Source organism: Martes martes, assembly GCF_963455335.1.
Source record: "Martes martes genome assembly, chromosome: 1".
In the NCBI taxonomy this organism is placed as follows: Eukaryota; Metazoa; Chordata; class Mammalia; order Carnivora; family Mustelidae; genus Martes; species Martes martes.
The window spans coordinates 1,265,232-1,278,010 of record NC_137888.1 but is presented as its reverse complement, the minus strand read 5'-3'; the positions used below and the strand labels follow the sequence as shown (position 1 = coordinate 1,278,010).

At 59.8% G+C, this 12,779-nt stretch overlaps 1 protein-coding gene across 1 annotated transcript in view; it reads left to right on the top strand.

The window, feature by feature from the left end:
- ADARB1 (adenosine deaminase RNA specific B1) overlaps nt 1-12,779 on the top strand; it is an 82,314-nt gene that overhangs the window by 39,613 nt on the left and 29,922 nt on the right. Inside the window, exons 3-7 of the mRNA XM_080828416.1 lie at nt 660-1,594; nt 5,181-5,295; nt 7,264-7,432; nt 8,245-8,393; nt 9,359-9,527. Of these exons, the coding sequence (XP_080684542.1) occupies nt 660-1,594; nt 5,181-5,295; nt 7,264-7,432; nt 8,245-8,393; nt 9,359-9,527 (1,537 nt within the window). The remainder of the gene's footprint in view (nt 1-659; nt 1,595-5,180; nt 5,296-7,263; nt 7,433-8,244; nt 8,394-9,358; nt 9,528-12,779) is intronic.

The window sequence follows — 12,779 nt, the reverse complement described above, 5'->3', positions numbered from 1 at the left end:
CTTTTTTTTACATACTTTTTCCCTGCCGTGGAATGTAGTAAGGGTTCGCAGGGGAACTGTCCCCACGCGGCGTGGAAAGAGTGGAAGCACGTACTGGAAGTGCAGCCGCCCCCTCAGGGTCCCCCACTAGCCAGAGCGCTTCCCAGGACTCGCAAGGCGTCCCCTGAGATCGATTCAGGACTAAATCTAGGCACTGCACACCTGATGCCAATATTCAGAGCCTGAACGCTGATGAGCTCGGATTGCCTGCTTGAAGTCCTGTCACCTCTTGTGGGAAGCGCTGCTGTTTAGAGCCCGAGAGCCCCAGAGCAGGGGCATCAGGGAGGAGGGCGTGTGCGCGCTGACGGGAGGTTTCCGGGATTCGTTTGCAGTTTGAGAAGCCTGAGCAGCGCATCTTTAGACGCCTCAGAATATTCTTGTAGGAGAAAGTTCGAAGACTCCCCTTTTCATGCAAAGCAGCCGGTGATTCTGACTAGCGGTGGTGGCGGGGCGATAGTCCGTGGGTGGCCCGGGCGGCTGTCCGCACGCCCAGCGGGGAACGGAGGGATAAGCACACATCACTTACCCAGTTACAAAGAGAGACGAAGGAATCTATAAATTTTGCATTTACAAGATCCTACAACGAAGGCGTTGTAAGTTACTCTTTCTGGGCACCGCAGGTTCGAGCAGCACAGATGTTAAGGACAGCTGCGGCCTGGACAGCGTGCCCCCCAAGGACGGCAGCGCGCCCGGGCCCGGCGAGGGCGCCCCGCTCTCCAACGGGGGCAGCGGCGGCGCCGGCCGGAAGCGGCCCCTGGAGGAGGGCAGCAACGGCCACGCCAAGTTCCGCCTGAAGAAGAGGAGGCGGCCGCCGGGGCCCGCGCTGCCGAAGAACGCCCTGATGCAGCTGAACGAGATCAAGCCCGGCCTGCAGTACGCGCTGCTCTCGCAGACGGGCCCCGTGCACGCGCCCTTGTTCGTCATGTCCGTGGAAGTGAACGGGCAGGTGTTCGAGGGCTCCGGCCCCACCAAGAAGAAGGCCAAGCTGCACGCCGCCGAGAAGGCGCTGCGGTCCTTCGTGCAGTTCCCCAACGCCTCCGAGGCGCACCTGGCCATGGGGAGGACCCTGTCCGCCAACACGGACTTCACGTCCGACCAGGCCGACTTCCCCGACACGCTCTTCAACGGCTTCGAGACCCCAGACCGGTCGGAGGTGCCCTTCTACCTGGGCTCCAACGGGGACGACTCCTTCAGCTCCAGCGGGGACCTAAGCTTGGCGGCGTCCCCCGCGCCCGCGAGCCTCGCGCAGCCCCCCCTCCCCGGCCCCCCGCCGTTCCCGCCACCGAGCGGCAAGAACCCCGTGATGATCCTGAACGAGCTGCGGCCCGGGCTGAAGTACGACTTCCTGTCGGAGAGCGGGGAGAGCCACGCCAAGAGCTTCGTCATGTCCGTGGTGGTGGACGGCCAGTTCTTCGAGGGCTCGGGCAGGAACAAGAAGCTCGCCAAGGCCCGGGCCGCGCAGTCCGCCCTGGCGACCATTTTTAACTTGCACTTGGATCAAACGCCGTCTCGCCAGCCCATCCCCAGCGAGGGTCTGCAGTTGCACTTGCCGCAGGTGAGGAAACGCGCCGCTGCCGGAAACGGTGGCCGTGTCTTGACAGTGCTTTCAGACAGGGCTCCCTCTCCTGGTCCCTGTTGATGTCCCATCGGAGCGTCACTGGTAAGTCTGGCTCTGGGCATCCTGCCTGCCCGGGTGGCTCGTGCCGGGCGGCCTCTCCAGGGCCATGAGAGCCCCATCCACCGGAGCAGCGCTGTCAGCGGCCTCCAGGCCGAGCCGTGCCCCGTGCCCCGTGGCAGCCCGTGGCTCCCTTCCCCCATAGGCCTCCCCTGTGGGGACCCACGTCCCGTAGCAGCCTGTGACAGGAGCAGCTCAGCGGTTTCCCGCAAAGTCTGCCCGGGGAATCCCGAGCACATAAGAGAGCCCGGCCGGCCAGCAGCTGAAACCCTAGTGTGGGTGGGAGTGGGTGTCTCCCAGCTCCAGCAGGGCTGACGGCTGAGGGGCCGGCCGGGCTGAAGGTGCCCATGACAGGCATGAGCCTCTTGGAGGGGCGAGGGATGGAAGGGGACCCTCCAGTGGCCCTCATGGCGCCTGGGCATCCGTACCTGGAATGTCCTAGGTGCGGTCCATGTCGGCCTCCCTGCTGCTCGGCCGGAGGTAGGCGTCCACTCTTGTTTGGGCTTGGACGGCGCCCCTATAAGACCAGGATGAAGACAGAATTTCAGGTGGGCTTGTGGCTTACACACAAAAGGGGAAGCACAAAGGGGGGGGATAGCAGGTGGCTGGCATCTCTAGACCCTAGAACCGTTCATGTGTCGCTTCTCTTCTTGGAAATCCAGTTTTCTGGCCGAGGGTAAAAATTTTCTTTTAGAGAAAAAATCGATTACCCTTCTCTGTTCCTTTTTGTTGAAATAGTACCGATGTTGAAGATAAGTTGTGTACTGGTTTGACGAGAGAACGAGGGGACTCAGGTCGGTGGATGGACCGCTTGTATTTCTCATAGAAGAATTCGGAAGGTCGTGGCTTCTCTGGTGCCTTTGAACACAATTAGAGTAACTTCTCCGTGCCGTTGCCCGAGGTGACCAGTACTGCTAGGGTTTAGAAGAAGAAACTTTTGCCTAAAGCTGAGCCAAATACAGCATCATGTAAAAAGTAGCGTGTTCAGAACGTCCTACGGGCAGTTAACGAACCCGGTAATACGTCCCACATTAACCTGTTATGAACGTTTGTCAGAAGGACGTCAGTCCACTTACCATTTCACACGTCGGTGGCACTAGTTCCCTGGAGGTTTCCTATTTTCAGGTCTGCTGTTTGCTGCGTGTTTTCCAGCTTGAGTTCACGACAGTCTGCTGCCACCTGACTTCCCTTAGCATCAGCAGAGTCGCACGTGAGGCCGTTGGAATCCTGTCAAACGCTGGGAACCCCTGATGCCTGGGTTGTGCAGGGTGGAGGGGTCCCAGCGTGGCAGGAGGCAGGCGGGGGTCCTAGCCTGGGCTTGGACTTCTGCGGGAGCGGAGACCAGAGCTCCGCTAGGGGCCGCGTGGGGCCTCACCAGGAGGGGCGTCTGGGAATCCCACCTAAGGGAGGGGGGAGGCAGGCAGGGGTCATGTCAGCCCTGCCCCCGGCCGCTTGCCTGGGTTCTGCGGGCGCCCAGTGCTCGTTTCTGAACCTCTGTGGCCGCGGAGCCGTCTGTCCCGTGTCTGCGCACTGTGCCCCAACCGGGGTATCTTCTGTCCCGTGTCTGCGCACTGCCTCCCACCGCGGTATCTCTGGGGCCCCCACGGGAGCTCGAGGTGGCCACGCTTTCCTTGGAGGCCCTGGGGTGGCCCCTGCAGACTCAGCCCTCGCAGCTGGATTTCTGGGCTCCGCTGTCTTTCCCTGGAAGTCTCCAGGCTCGCCTTCTGGAGTGCTGAGCATCCGCACCATTTGCCTGGAGTGGCCCTTGAGTCCCTGGTCGTGGGACTTGCTGCCGTCATCGTGTCCATAGTGGCATTCCAGGGTTTAAACCCAGACGTCATGGGCCATGGAGGCGTGCAGAGCCCTCGGTCTCTAGTGGGTTCTGTGAGAGCAGCAGAACCTGGCCGTCGGCCCCAGTCCAGCTCTGAGCCGGAGCCTCTCAGCACCTGGGGCTGTTGCAGGGACACCCGGGGCTGGGGGCGCAGGCGTGACTCTCCCGGTTACGTCGCCCCCAGCATGTAGAGACTCGCTTCCTTACCTGCAGTCTCCGAGGGGCTGGAGGAACAGTCCCGGTGCTGACAGTGCCCGCCTCTGACCAGTAAGTGTCCGCACAAGGGCCTGACCTCCTCTGAGGGTCTCTGAGCTTGCGGTTTGGAGATCAGCTGGACCTTCCACGAAACGGAAGCTTTTCTTTCTGTGGCTTATTCTTAGCCTCTCAAGACGTTCTCTCTTACGTACGTTGGAACGCGTGACCCTTCATCTTTGGTCCCTTCCCACCGTGTCGCCTGCCCCCGCGCATCTGGCACTGAGGCCTCTGCCCGGGCTGCGGGGGGGCTTGTTGCCCCGGTCTTCTGTCCGTGCTCCTCGCCCCCGACGTGAGCGCAGTCTTCTGGGGGCTCTTTGGTACTTACTGGGGCAACGGCAGGAGGAAGAAATCCTGGTGACTTTTGTTTTTTTCAGAATAAGTCATCATTTAGGATGATGGACGTTTCCGTCCGTTTGGGGAGTGTTTTATTACAGGCCAAGCTGGGGACACTAGACGTAGCTGTTTGATACTCACGGCAAGTGTGAGATTGGGAGGACACGCCGCCCACACGCACGTCCCGTCAGGCCTCATTTCCCAGAAACACTTGTATCCGAGATACATTGTAAACTGTGAAGATAAGACCACCGCTGTGTTCACTCCTGGAAGCGCTGCCTCCAGGGCAGGCCGACGGGTCTGGCGGTGGACCAGCCACCCGTCACCCCGTCCCCGGGGAGCGTGGCCGTCCGTGCTGTCTGCGGGGTGCTGGGTCTGTGGCAGGGGCCCTCGCAGGCTCTCGTCCGCGCTGCTCCCAGACCGTGCGGCAGGTGCCCCGGGCGGAGGCTGAGCACGGCCGTGTGCCTCTCCTCCTGGGCGTTCATCACGCGGCCCCTTCTCTTGCCCTGTTGTTGTGGGTCACACTCGCGGGAGTGTTCCGTGGCCCGGTCAGCCCCCGAGTGGACGGCCACCCCTCCTGCACTCAGGAAAAGGAGCACTTTCACTTCCTCCGAAAGCCCTGTCACTCCAGGGCATGTGGCCTTAGAGGCTGGGAGAGCTGGGTGCAGAGCCGTGGAGGGTGTGAGGCGGGTGGCCTGGGGAGGCCACTCTGGCTGGGGCCCGCCTCAGCTTCCTCATCCGTGGGGAGGGCTGGGGTATTGGGAGGACCAGAGGGGTGGCACGGGCTCTGGACTGTCCCCATCCATGAGACTCTTGAAGAATTCCACCCAGAGCCTCCCATGCTCCTGGGGCCTCTGTTTCCAGGGAGTGTTTTGGAGGGAGAAAAAAGCGCGCACGCGCACGCACAGACACGTGCCTGTTTGCCAGATTTGCCGTGTGGTTTTCCAGAAGAGAAGCCGTCTGTAAGGCCACTCTGAAGGGACAGCCTTGTCGGTGTGCACGGGGCAGGGGCCGGTTGCACCCCTGACCCCCTGCTGTGGTCCTCAGGTGTTAGCCGATGCCGTGGCCCGCCTGGTGCTGGATAAGTTCGGCGACCTGACGGACAACTTCTCCTCTCCTCATGCTCGCAGGAAAGTTCTAGCCGGCGTCGTCATGACAACAGGTAAACCGCTGCGCTGTGCTCCACCTTGCCTTGCTTCTCTCAGAACAGAGAGAGGACGTGCCCTCAGGTGACACTGACGGGGCGGTTCTCCCAGTGCTTCAGCGGCCCCGCCACACGCGCACGTAGGAACCGTAGGAACCGCACTTGCAAAACTTTTCTCCTACGTGTTCATTGCTTTCACCTACGTTTTCTTACTGGGAGAAAGCTGTGTCTGTGTCTGACTCCCATAATCCCACGTGAGCGGTCTTGATTGACTCTGGAAAAGTCCAGCAAAATGGCACCTCCCCCTTCCTGCTTCATTTGCCAGTGGGTCACATCTGACTTAACCAGGAGTGACCCTGACGGCTAGTTTCTGTGGGGGACGGGCAGCTCTAGCAAGAACGGGGAGTGCACAGGTAAAAAGCACACCTCGGGGCGGCGGAAGGAGCCCCGTTAAATTTACCCAGAAGTTCCCACCGAGGTGGTACCCCGAGTCCTTTCCTGCACCCCAGGGGTGAGGACGCTGAGCTCTGCCCGGGGACCGCTCCCAGGGACAGGAGACCACAGTGGTGGCCCCGGTGGGGATCCCTGCTCCTGTGGGGCCCTCGGCCCCGGGGCCTCCACTCGGCCCCCCGCTGGCCGGCTGAGCCCGGGGGGCCGTGCGCAGAAAGCCCCCGAGGGCCGGAGAGTGAACAAGCGAGCTGGGAACGCCTTGTCTGTCTACACCTGCTGGTCAGGGAGAAAACCTCTGTCCTCTGTGTGGGCGAACGCACCGTCCTTTCTTCCAAGGTAGCTCTCTCTCCCGTCGTGGTCCGGACGTGAGTCCATGGTCCCCAGTGTTGGCCAGCCCCTTGATGGTCGAGGACACCTGAGTGCCGTTTTAATGACGGCTTTTCCCGCACCATGTCTTCACTTCGGCGCAGCTGATGGTGTGTCTGCGGCCCGAGGACGTGCTCTGGACGTTCCCTGGGGTTTCCGTGTAACTCTGCAGATAGATGCCCAGGCTGTCCCGCCCCTCCCTTTGCTGCTGTCTGTCCCATGACGAAAGGGAGACACTTCGGCTCCCAGGACGACGTATTCCCTGGCGAGGCTCTGTGCCCCGGCCAGCGGCGGGAGTGAGCGGCTGGAGGGTCGTCCCGGGCAGCTCTTCTCTCCGACCCGGAGGGCGCGGACTGGCTCCCGGGCTGTGGTGCCCTCGCCATGCGTCTCCCTGGGGACCTCTCTCTCAGGGCCACCCTGTTCCCTTGCAGATAGTGCCACCCAGCCCGTGGCCTGTGGCCCTGGCGTCGGATGGCGGGTTCAGGTTGGGCTCCTGCTGGTCGAGCGACTTTGGGCAGGCCGTGGCCCCGTGCGTCCTTATCTGCTAAACAGAGATGGACCGCGTGCCCCTGCGGGCGTGTGTGGGAATGAAGCGGAGACCCTGCCCTGCGGGCCGGCGCTGCACCTGCTGCTCGGGGCGCGCCGTGCATGTAGCGGGCGGTGAGGGAGGTTACCGAGGGGCCGTGTCCACGTCTTGCCCTGTGTCTGCAGCGCGTGATCTGTCAGCAGACGTCCCATCAGTGGCTGCGCTCCCAGGGCCGTTCCCAGCACCCCGCGGGCCACGTCCTCTCTCTCGTTCCCTCTTGTCCCTCTGGTGGCTGCACGCCCTTCCCCGTAGCCTCGCGACGCTTCGGTGGACCCGTTAGTCGGCCTGTACCTGGGCCTGCTTCCCGGGGGCCAACGGGGAACGTTCAGGAGAAGACCGGGCTGCCCCAGAGGAAACACCTGCCTTGGGGTCAGAGCCTGTAGACTAACGGGCGAGGGAGGTTTGCGTCCAGAAGCGTCGCGCCATGAGTCCTCGGGGGGCGGGGGGGGGGGCTGTTTCCGGAGCCTGAGTTTGCGCAGGTGCCAGCGGTGGGCAGGGACCTCTCCCCCGGGAGCGCAGGCAGCGGGGGCGCCGCAGAGCCGGGAGGGGTGGGGCACGAGGCGTCCTCTCATGCTGTTCTCCAGGCACAGACGTGAAAGACGCCAAGGTGATAAGCGTCTCCACGGGGACCAAGTGCATCAACGGCGAGTACATGAGCGACCGCGGCCTCGCGCTCAACGACTGCCACGCGGAGATCATAGCGCGGCGCGCCCTGCTCCGTTTCCTCTACACGCAGCTCGAGCTCTACCTAAAGTGAGTTCCCGCAGCACGAGACGAGAGGAAACGGCTTTGTTTTTTTAAGATTTTATTTATTTATTTGACAGGGAGAGATCACAAGCAGGCAGAGAGGCAGGCGGGGGCGGGGGGGGGGAGCAGGCTCCCCGCTGAGCAGAGAGCCCGACGCGGGGCCCGATCCCAGGACCCTGGGACCATGACCTAAGCTGAAGGCAGAGGCTTTAACCCACGGAGCCACCCAGGCGCTCCGAGGAAGCAGTTTTTAAAAACCCTGCCCCCCGTCAGAGTGTATTGCAAAACCTTCGTTTCTGTAATCTCTGAAAAATTCTTAAAATAGTGACTTTATCGGCAAGGAGGAGGCTGGGTCCTGTTTTCCCGTGATGCTCCGGCTTCCGAGTCCAGGGGGCGAACACACGCGTGTGCGCCCATGTGCTCGCGGCTCTGCGGCCGTCGGTCTGGGGTCTGTGCTCGGGGCGGCGAGCTTCTGGGCGCAGCGGGAGCCTGAGCAGAGCCGAGCCGCCTGGGGCCCGGGGCCCTTCGTCCTAGTCCCGTCTGAGCTGCTTTTCTTTACCGAGCCGCTCCTTACGTGCCGCCTGTCCGTGTCGAGGTTCTGAATGGGGAGAAGGGACGCTCATGCCGTTCCGACGGCTTCTTTGTTGGCGGACTCGGTCATTAGCTGTGTTGCGCTCATCAACACGGAAGCGTCCCAGTCCGAGCGCATCCGTACCCCGTTGAAAGCAGTGGCCTCTGACAGTCGTCGTACGTTTACGACGGACAAAAGTTCGGCTGTGAGCGGCTTTAAAGTTGATTTTTGCAACTCTTCCTTCTAGTAGCAAAGACGATCAGAAGCGGTCCATCTTTCAGAAGTCGGAGCGCGGAGGCCTGAAGCTCAGGGACAGCGTTCAGTTCCACCTGTACATCAGCACGTCGCCCTGCGGGGACGCCAGGATCTTCTCGCCGCACGAGCCCATCCTGGAAGGTACGGGGCTCGGCCGGCGCGTCTCCGGGAGGCTCGGGTTACGGGGTGACAGCAGAGCAGACCTCCGTTAGCGTCCTTCTCTTCTTTTTGTTGAAATTTCTGGCTTCGAGCGTGGCTCTGACGGGATATATAAAAGCACGAGGTTTCTCTTTTCAAGGAATAATCGGACGAGGAAACCCGAGCGGCGCCCTCGGTGCGCTAACGGGTTAGAGCGAGGCTGCTCAGTCAGACTCGTATTTAAATTCGAGCCGTCCGTTCTCCGCCTCTGGGCTTCGGGCGCGCTGTGGTCTGGTGCGCGTGTACCTGCGGGCTGTGGCGGGCACGTCAGAAGCAGCACACGCGAGCGACAAGGGGGCCCTGGTGCGTCGTCGCGCCAGGTCCGTGCTTCCGTTGTGGAGTAACTTGTGTCCTCGTTGGTCCCTTCTCCTAAGCGGAGGCAACTCCAGGTCAGCATCTGAGGTCGTCATCCTCCTTGATTACCAAGGAAACACGTGCCCACTATGGGAAATTGCTGCATGTCGTACAATGTAAGGAAACATTCTGGGCGCCCGTGTTCACGTAACCCAGAGATACCACGTTAGGTGGCTGTGCGTGCCCGCTTCCTCTCACCGCATCATCGTTGCAGCATCGCTGTGATTTGTTTTTGAAAGTTTAAAGATGCAGGGAGAGGACGTGGCGCTCAAGCACCCGTCTTCTACGTTAGCACACTTTCGCATTGTCCTCTCTGCGCCAGCTCCTTTTTAATGAGAGAAATCGTTTTGGTTCAAATGGAAGCCCTTTCTCCCTAACCCCTGGAGAGGCCAGTGTCACGGATTCGGTCTGTAGTGCAGCCTGTCCTGCCCAGTTCTCGCTGCCGCGTACGTCCGTGTCGGAGAGACGGAAGCACGTGCACAGGGCTGCGAGCTGACGTCAGCCGTCCCGGGGCTGCTGCCCGCGAGGACACTCACCCGGCCTCCCTCTCCTAGAACCAGCGGACAGACACCCAAACCGCAAGGCCAGAGGACAGCTGCGGACGAAAATAGAGTCTGGCGAAGGCACGATTCCTGTGCGATCCAGCGCGAGCCTGCAGACGTGGGACGGGGTGCTGCAGGGCGAGAGGCTGCTCACCATGTCCTGCAGCGACAAGATGGCACGGTAAGGCCCCCGGCCGCGGGCTCCTGGCTCCGGCCCGCCGCGCTCTCTGCAGGCCTGGGGCTCCTCCCTGGCGGGGATCGAGCTGGGCCCCGCGTGCCGGAGGCCCCGGGCCGCTCGCGCTGCTTTGCGTCTGTGTTCACACGTGCGGGTTCTGCGGAGTCCAGGGGCTACAGACGGTGACTTTACAACCGTCTGCCACCGTCTGAGGGGACGGTGTCCTCATTCCTCCCGGGTGCCACCAAAGCGGTCCTGCTTGCTGCTGACCTCCGCTTGGGGTTACTGGGAGTGCAGGTGTCCCTAGTGTCCGGGCCGGGGGTGGCTGCGGGCGAGGCTGGGCTGCCGCAGACACACTGTTCACCTTCGTGTGACAGATGTCCAGGCCGGGTGATCACTTCCTCCGATGCTGGCGTTAGTTCCAGTAGGTCTTAGTTTTTAACCAATGTCTACTTGGAAGAAAAACAAAGTAACATAGGTCGATGGTAGGTGGATGGCAGAGAGTTAACGGTACAGAGCCCGTGAGGCTAAGATCTCGTCCGTCTTCCCATCCCTGCTGTGCCGCCCGCCGCGAGCGTGTTCCCGTCTGCCCTTCCAGAGCGGTCGGCCCCGCGTGCGTGTACCCACCGCGCCCCTCTCGGTGGTCTGTGAGCCTCCCGGGCGGGTTTTCTTGAGTGGACCTTGTCACGGAACTTCAGGCCTGGAACCTGACTCCTCACGCGCGGCCGCTGCCCCCCACGCGCAGGTGCCCACTGCGCCCACCATGACACCTTTGCTATCACGTGCCCTTCGTGTCTGCTCTCCGTTCACTTTCACGTCCACGTGCACGTGCGCGTGTGCGTGTGTGTGTGTGTGTGTGCAGCATGAAAAGCACATGTCATGCTGGGGTATTTATGCGTATGTTGTAATCTTTAGAGATAGAATTGAGTTTGGTTTTTTTTTTGAAGATTTTATTTATTTATTTGATACACAGGGAGAGATCACAAGTAGGCAGAGAGGCAGGCAGAGAGAGGGGGGAAGCAGGCTCCCCGCTGAGCAGAGAGCCTGATGCGGGGCTCGATCCCAGGACCCTGAGACCATGACCTGAGCCGAAGGCAGAGGCTTGACCCACGGAGCCACCCAGGCGCCCCCGGAATTCGGCTTTAAATGCTGTTCTGCGTCTCACAGTTTCACTCAAGCCAGTGTTCGGGGACTGTCCCCGATGCTGTAATGAGTAGTGGGCTGATCACTTCTCAGCTCTGCAAAGACCCTGTCGTTGTCATGGACCGTGCCCTGTCTGTTCCCTCACCGACCAGCCTTGGGTCTGCCCTGACTCTCCTCTGGATCAGCCTTGAGTTTCCGTGAGTGTAGCTCATTCTAGACCTTTGCCATCCAGGATCTCTGCTGCACTCGTGGGGAACTTCTCAGACGATAGCAGACGCGCCCCAGAGCTCACACGGTTCACACCTCCACCGTCTGTGTGCGACACCAGTCTCCTCCTCATCTGAAAACTGGTGTCTGCTGGGCGCGTGGGGTGGCAGTTTTCTCATCAGACTTGCCTGGCGATACCCTCTGCCCATTCGTCTTTGGGATCTCGTGCTTTTTCCCTCTTGGTCTGCAGACGTTCCTCGTGCGGTTTGTACTGCCGTCCTTGACGGTTTCAGAAGTTCCGTGTCGGGGCACGTGGGGGGCTCAGTTGGTTAAGTGACTGCCTTTGGCTCAGGTCAGATCCCAGAGTCCCGGGATCGAGTCCCAGATCCGGCTCCCAGCTCCATGGAGAGTCTGCTCCTCCCTCTGACCTCTCCCGTCTCATGCTCGCTCTCTCTCTCTCTCAAATGGATAAATAAAATCTTTGGGAAAAAGAAAGTTCCGTGTCTTCTCCAGTCCAAACCCATGTCTTGTCTTGGTCCGTGCCGTGCTCTTACTGAACGGAAACCCTTCATGTTGTTATACCTGATGCATCAATGTTTCACCCCGTGATTTGCACTTTCAGGATCTTATTTAAGAAATTCCTTCTCAAATTAAGGACATAAAAATGTTCTTCCATACCTTTTTCTGAGATTTTTATCATTTTACTTTCAAATTCAGGCCCATAACATGTTTGTACTGTAAGTCACAATTTGGCTTTGTTATTTTAATACAGCGAATCTGTTTCCCAGATACTATTTGTTGAATTATTGGCCTCGTTTTCCTCGTTGATCCGTGAAGGCATTTCTCTTGCGTGCGGAACTGTGCTCCAGAGACGGGTCTGTTCCCAGCCTCTCGGATCACTGTTAGCTCATAGTCAGGCGTGACTGTACAGACCCCACAGTGTTTACCCTTCTGGCATTTCGGGGTGTGTGCAGGCCTCGCTGGGTAGCGCTGTCGTCGTTTGCTCTTCCGTCATCCGAGTCTTTTGACGCACCTCTGTCCTTCCGAGAATGTTTTAGAATCTGCTCGTCAAGTGTCACCAGATGTCTTGCTTAGATTTTGTGTGGACTTGTGAAATCATGGGTGGAAATGGAAAGAATTAACATAAAGTTAAATCGATCCATCCAGGAATATTGGCTCCTTAAGAAGTTAAACATATAATTACGGTGTGACCCCGTGATTCCCCTTCTGGGGATTTGCCCCGAAGACCTGAGAGCCGGGTCTCCCAGAGATCCTTGCTCGCCCACGTCGCCCACCCTCGCCCACGCTCGCCCACGCCGCCCACGTCGCCCACCCTCGCCCACGCTCACTTTAGCTCACAAGAGCTACAAACATGGTGATCTGTCTGTTAAGACCTTTCACCCATTTTTTAATGGGGTAGTTTGTTTTCTTTTGGGGTTTTAGGAGTTTTTTCCGTATATTTTAAGTAACAATCCTTTATGAGACGTATCTTTTGCAGAATTTTCGGTGGCCTGTCTTCTCATTCCGTGGATACTGTGTGTAACTGAAGTCTTGAATTTTAAGGCAGTCCAGCCTGTCAGTGTTTCTTTCATGGGTTGTGCCTTTCTGGTGCTTAGAAAAGTCATCACCAGACCTGGGGTCGTCCAGATTGTCTCCTGAGGTCTTTTCAAGGAGTTTTCCAGTTTTGCATTCTACGTTTAGGTCTGTGACCTGCTGTGAGTGAGTCGGGAGGGGCGTTAGGTCTGTGTCGGGATCCGTGTTTGCGCGTGGGTGGTCGGTCGCTGGGCCACACTTGCTGAAGACGCTCTGGTGGCCTCCTCGTGTTGCCTTCGTGTCTTCATCAAGGATCGTTCACTGCATCTCTGCGGGTCTGTCTCTGGGCTCCGTTCTGTTGCCGGGGTTCGTTTG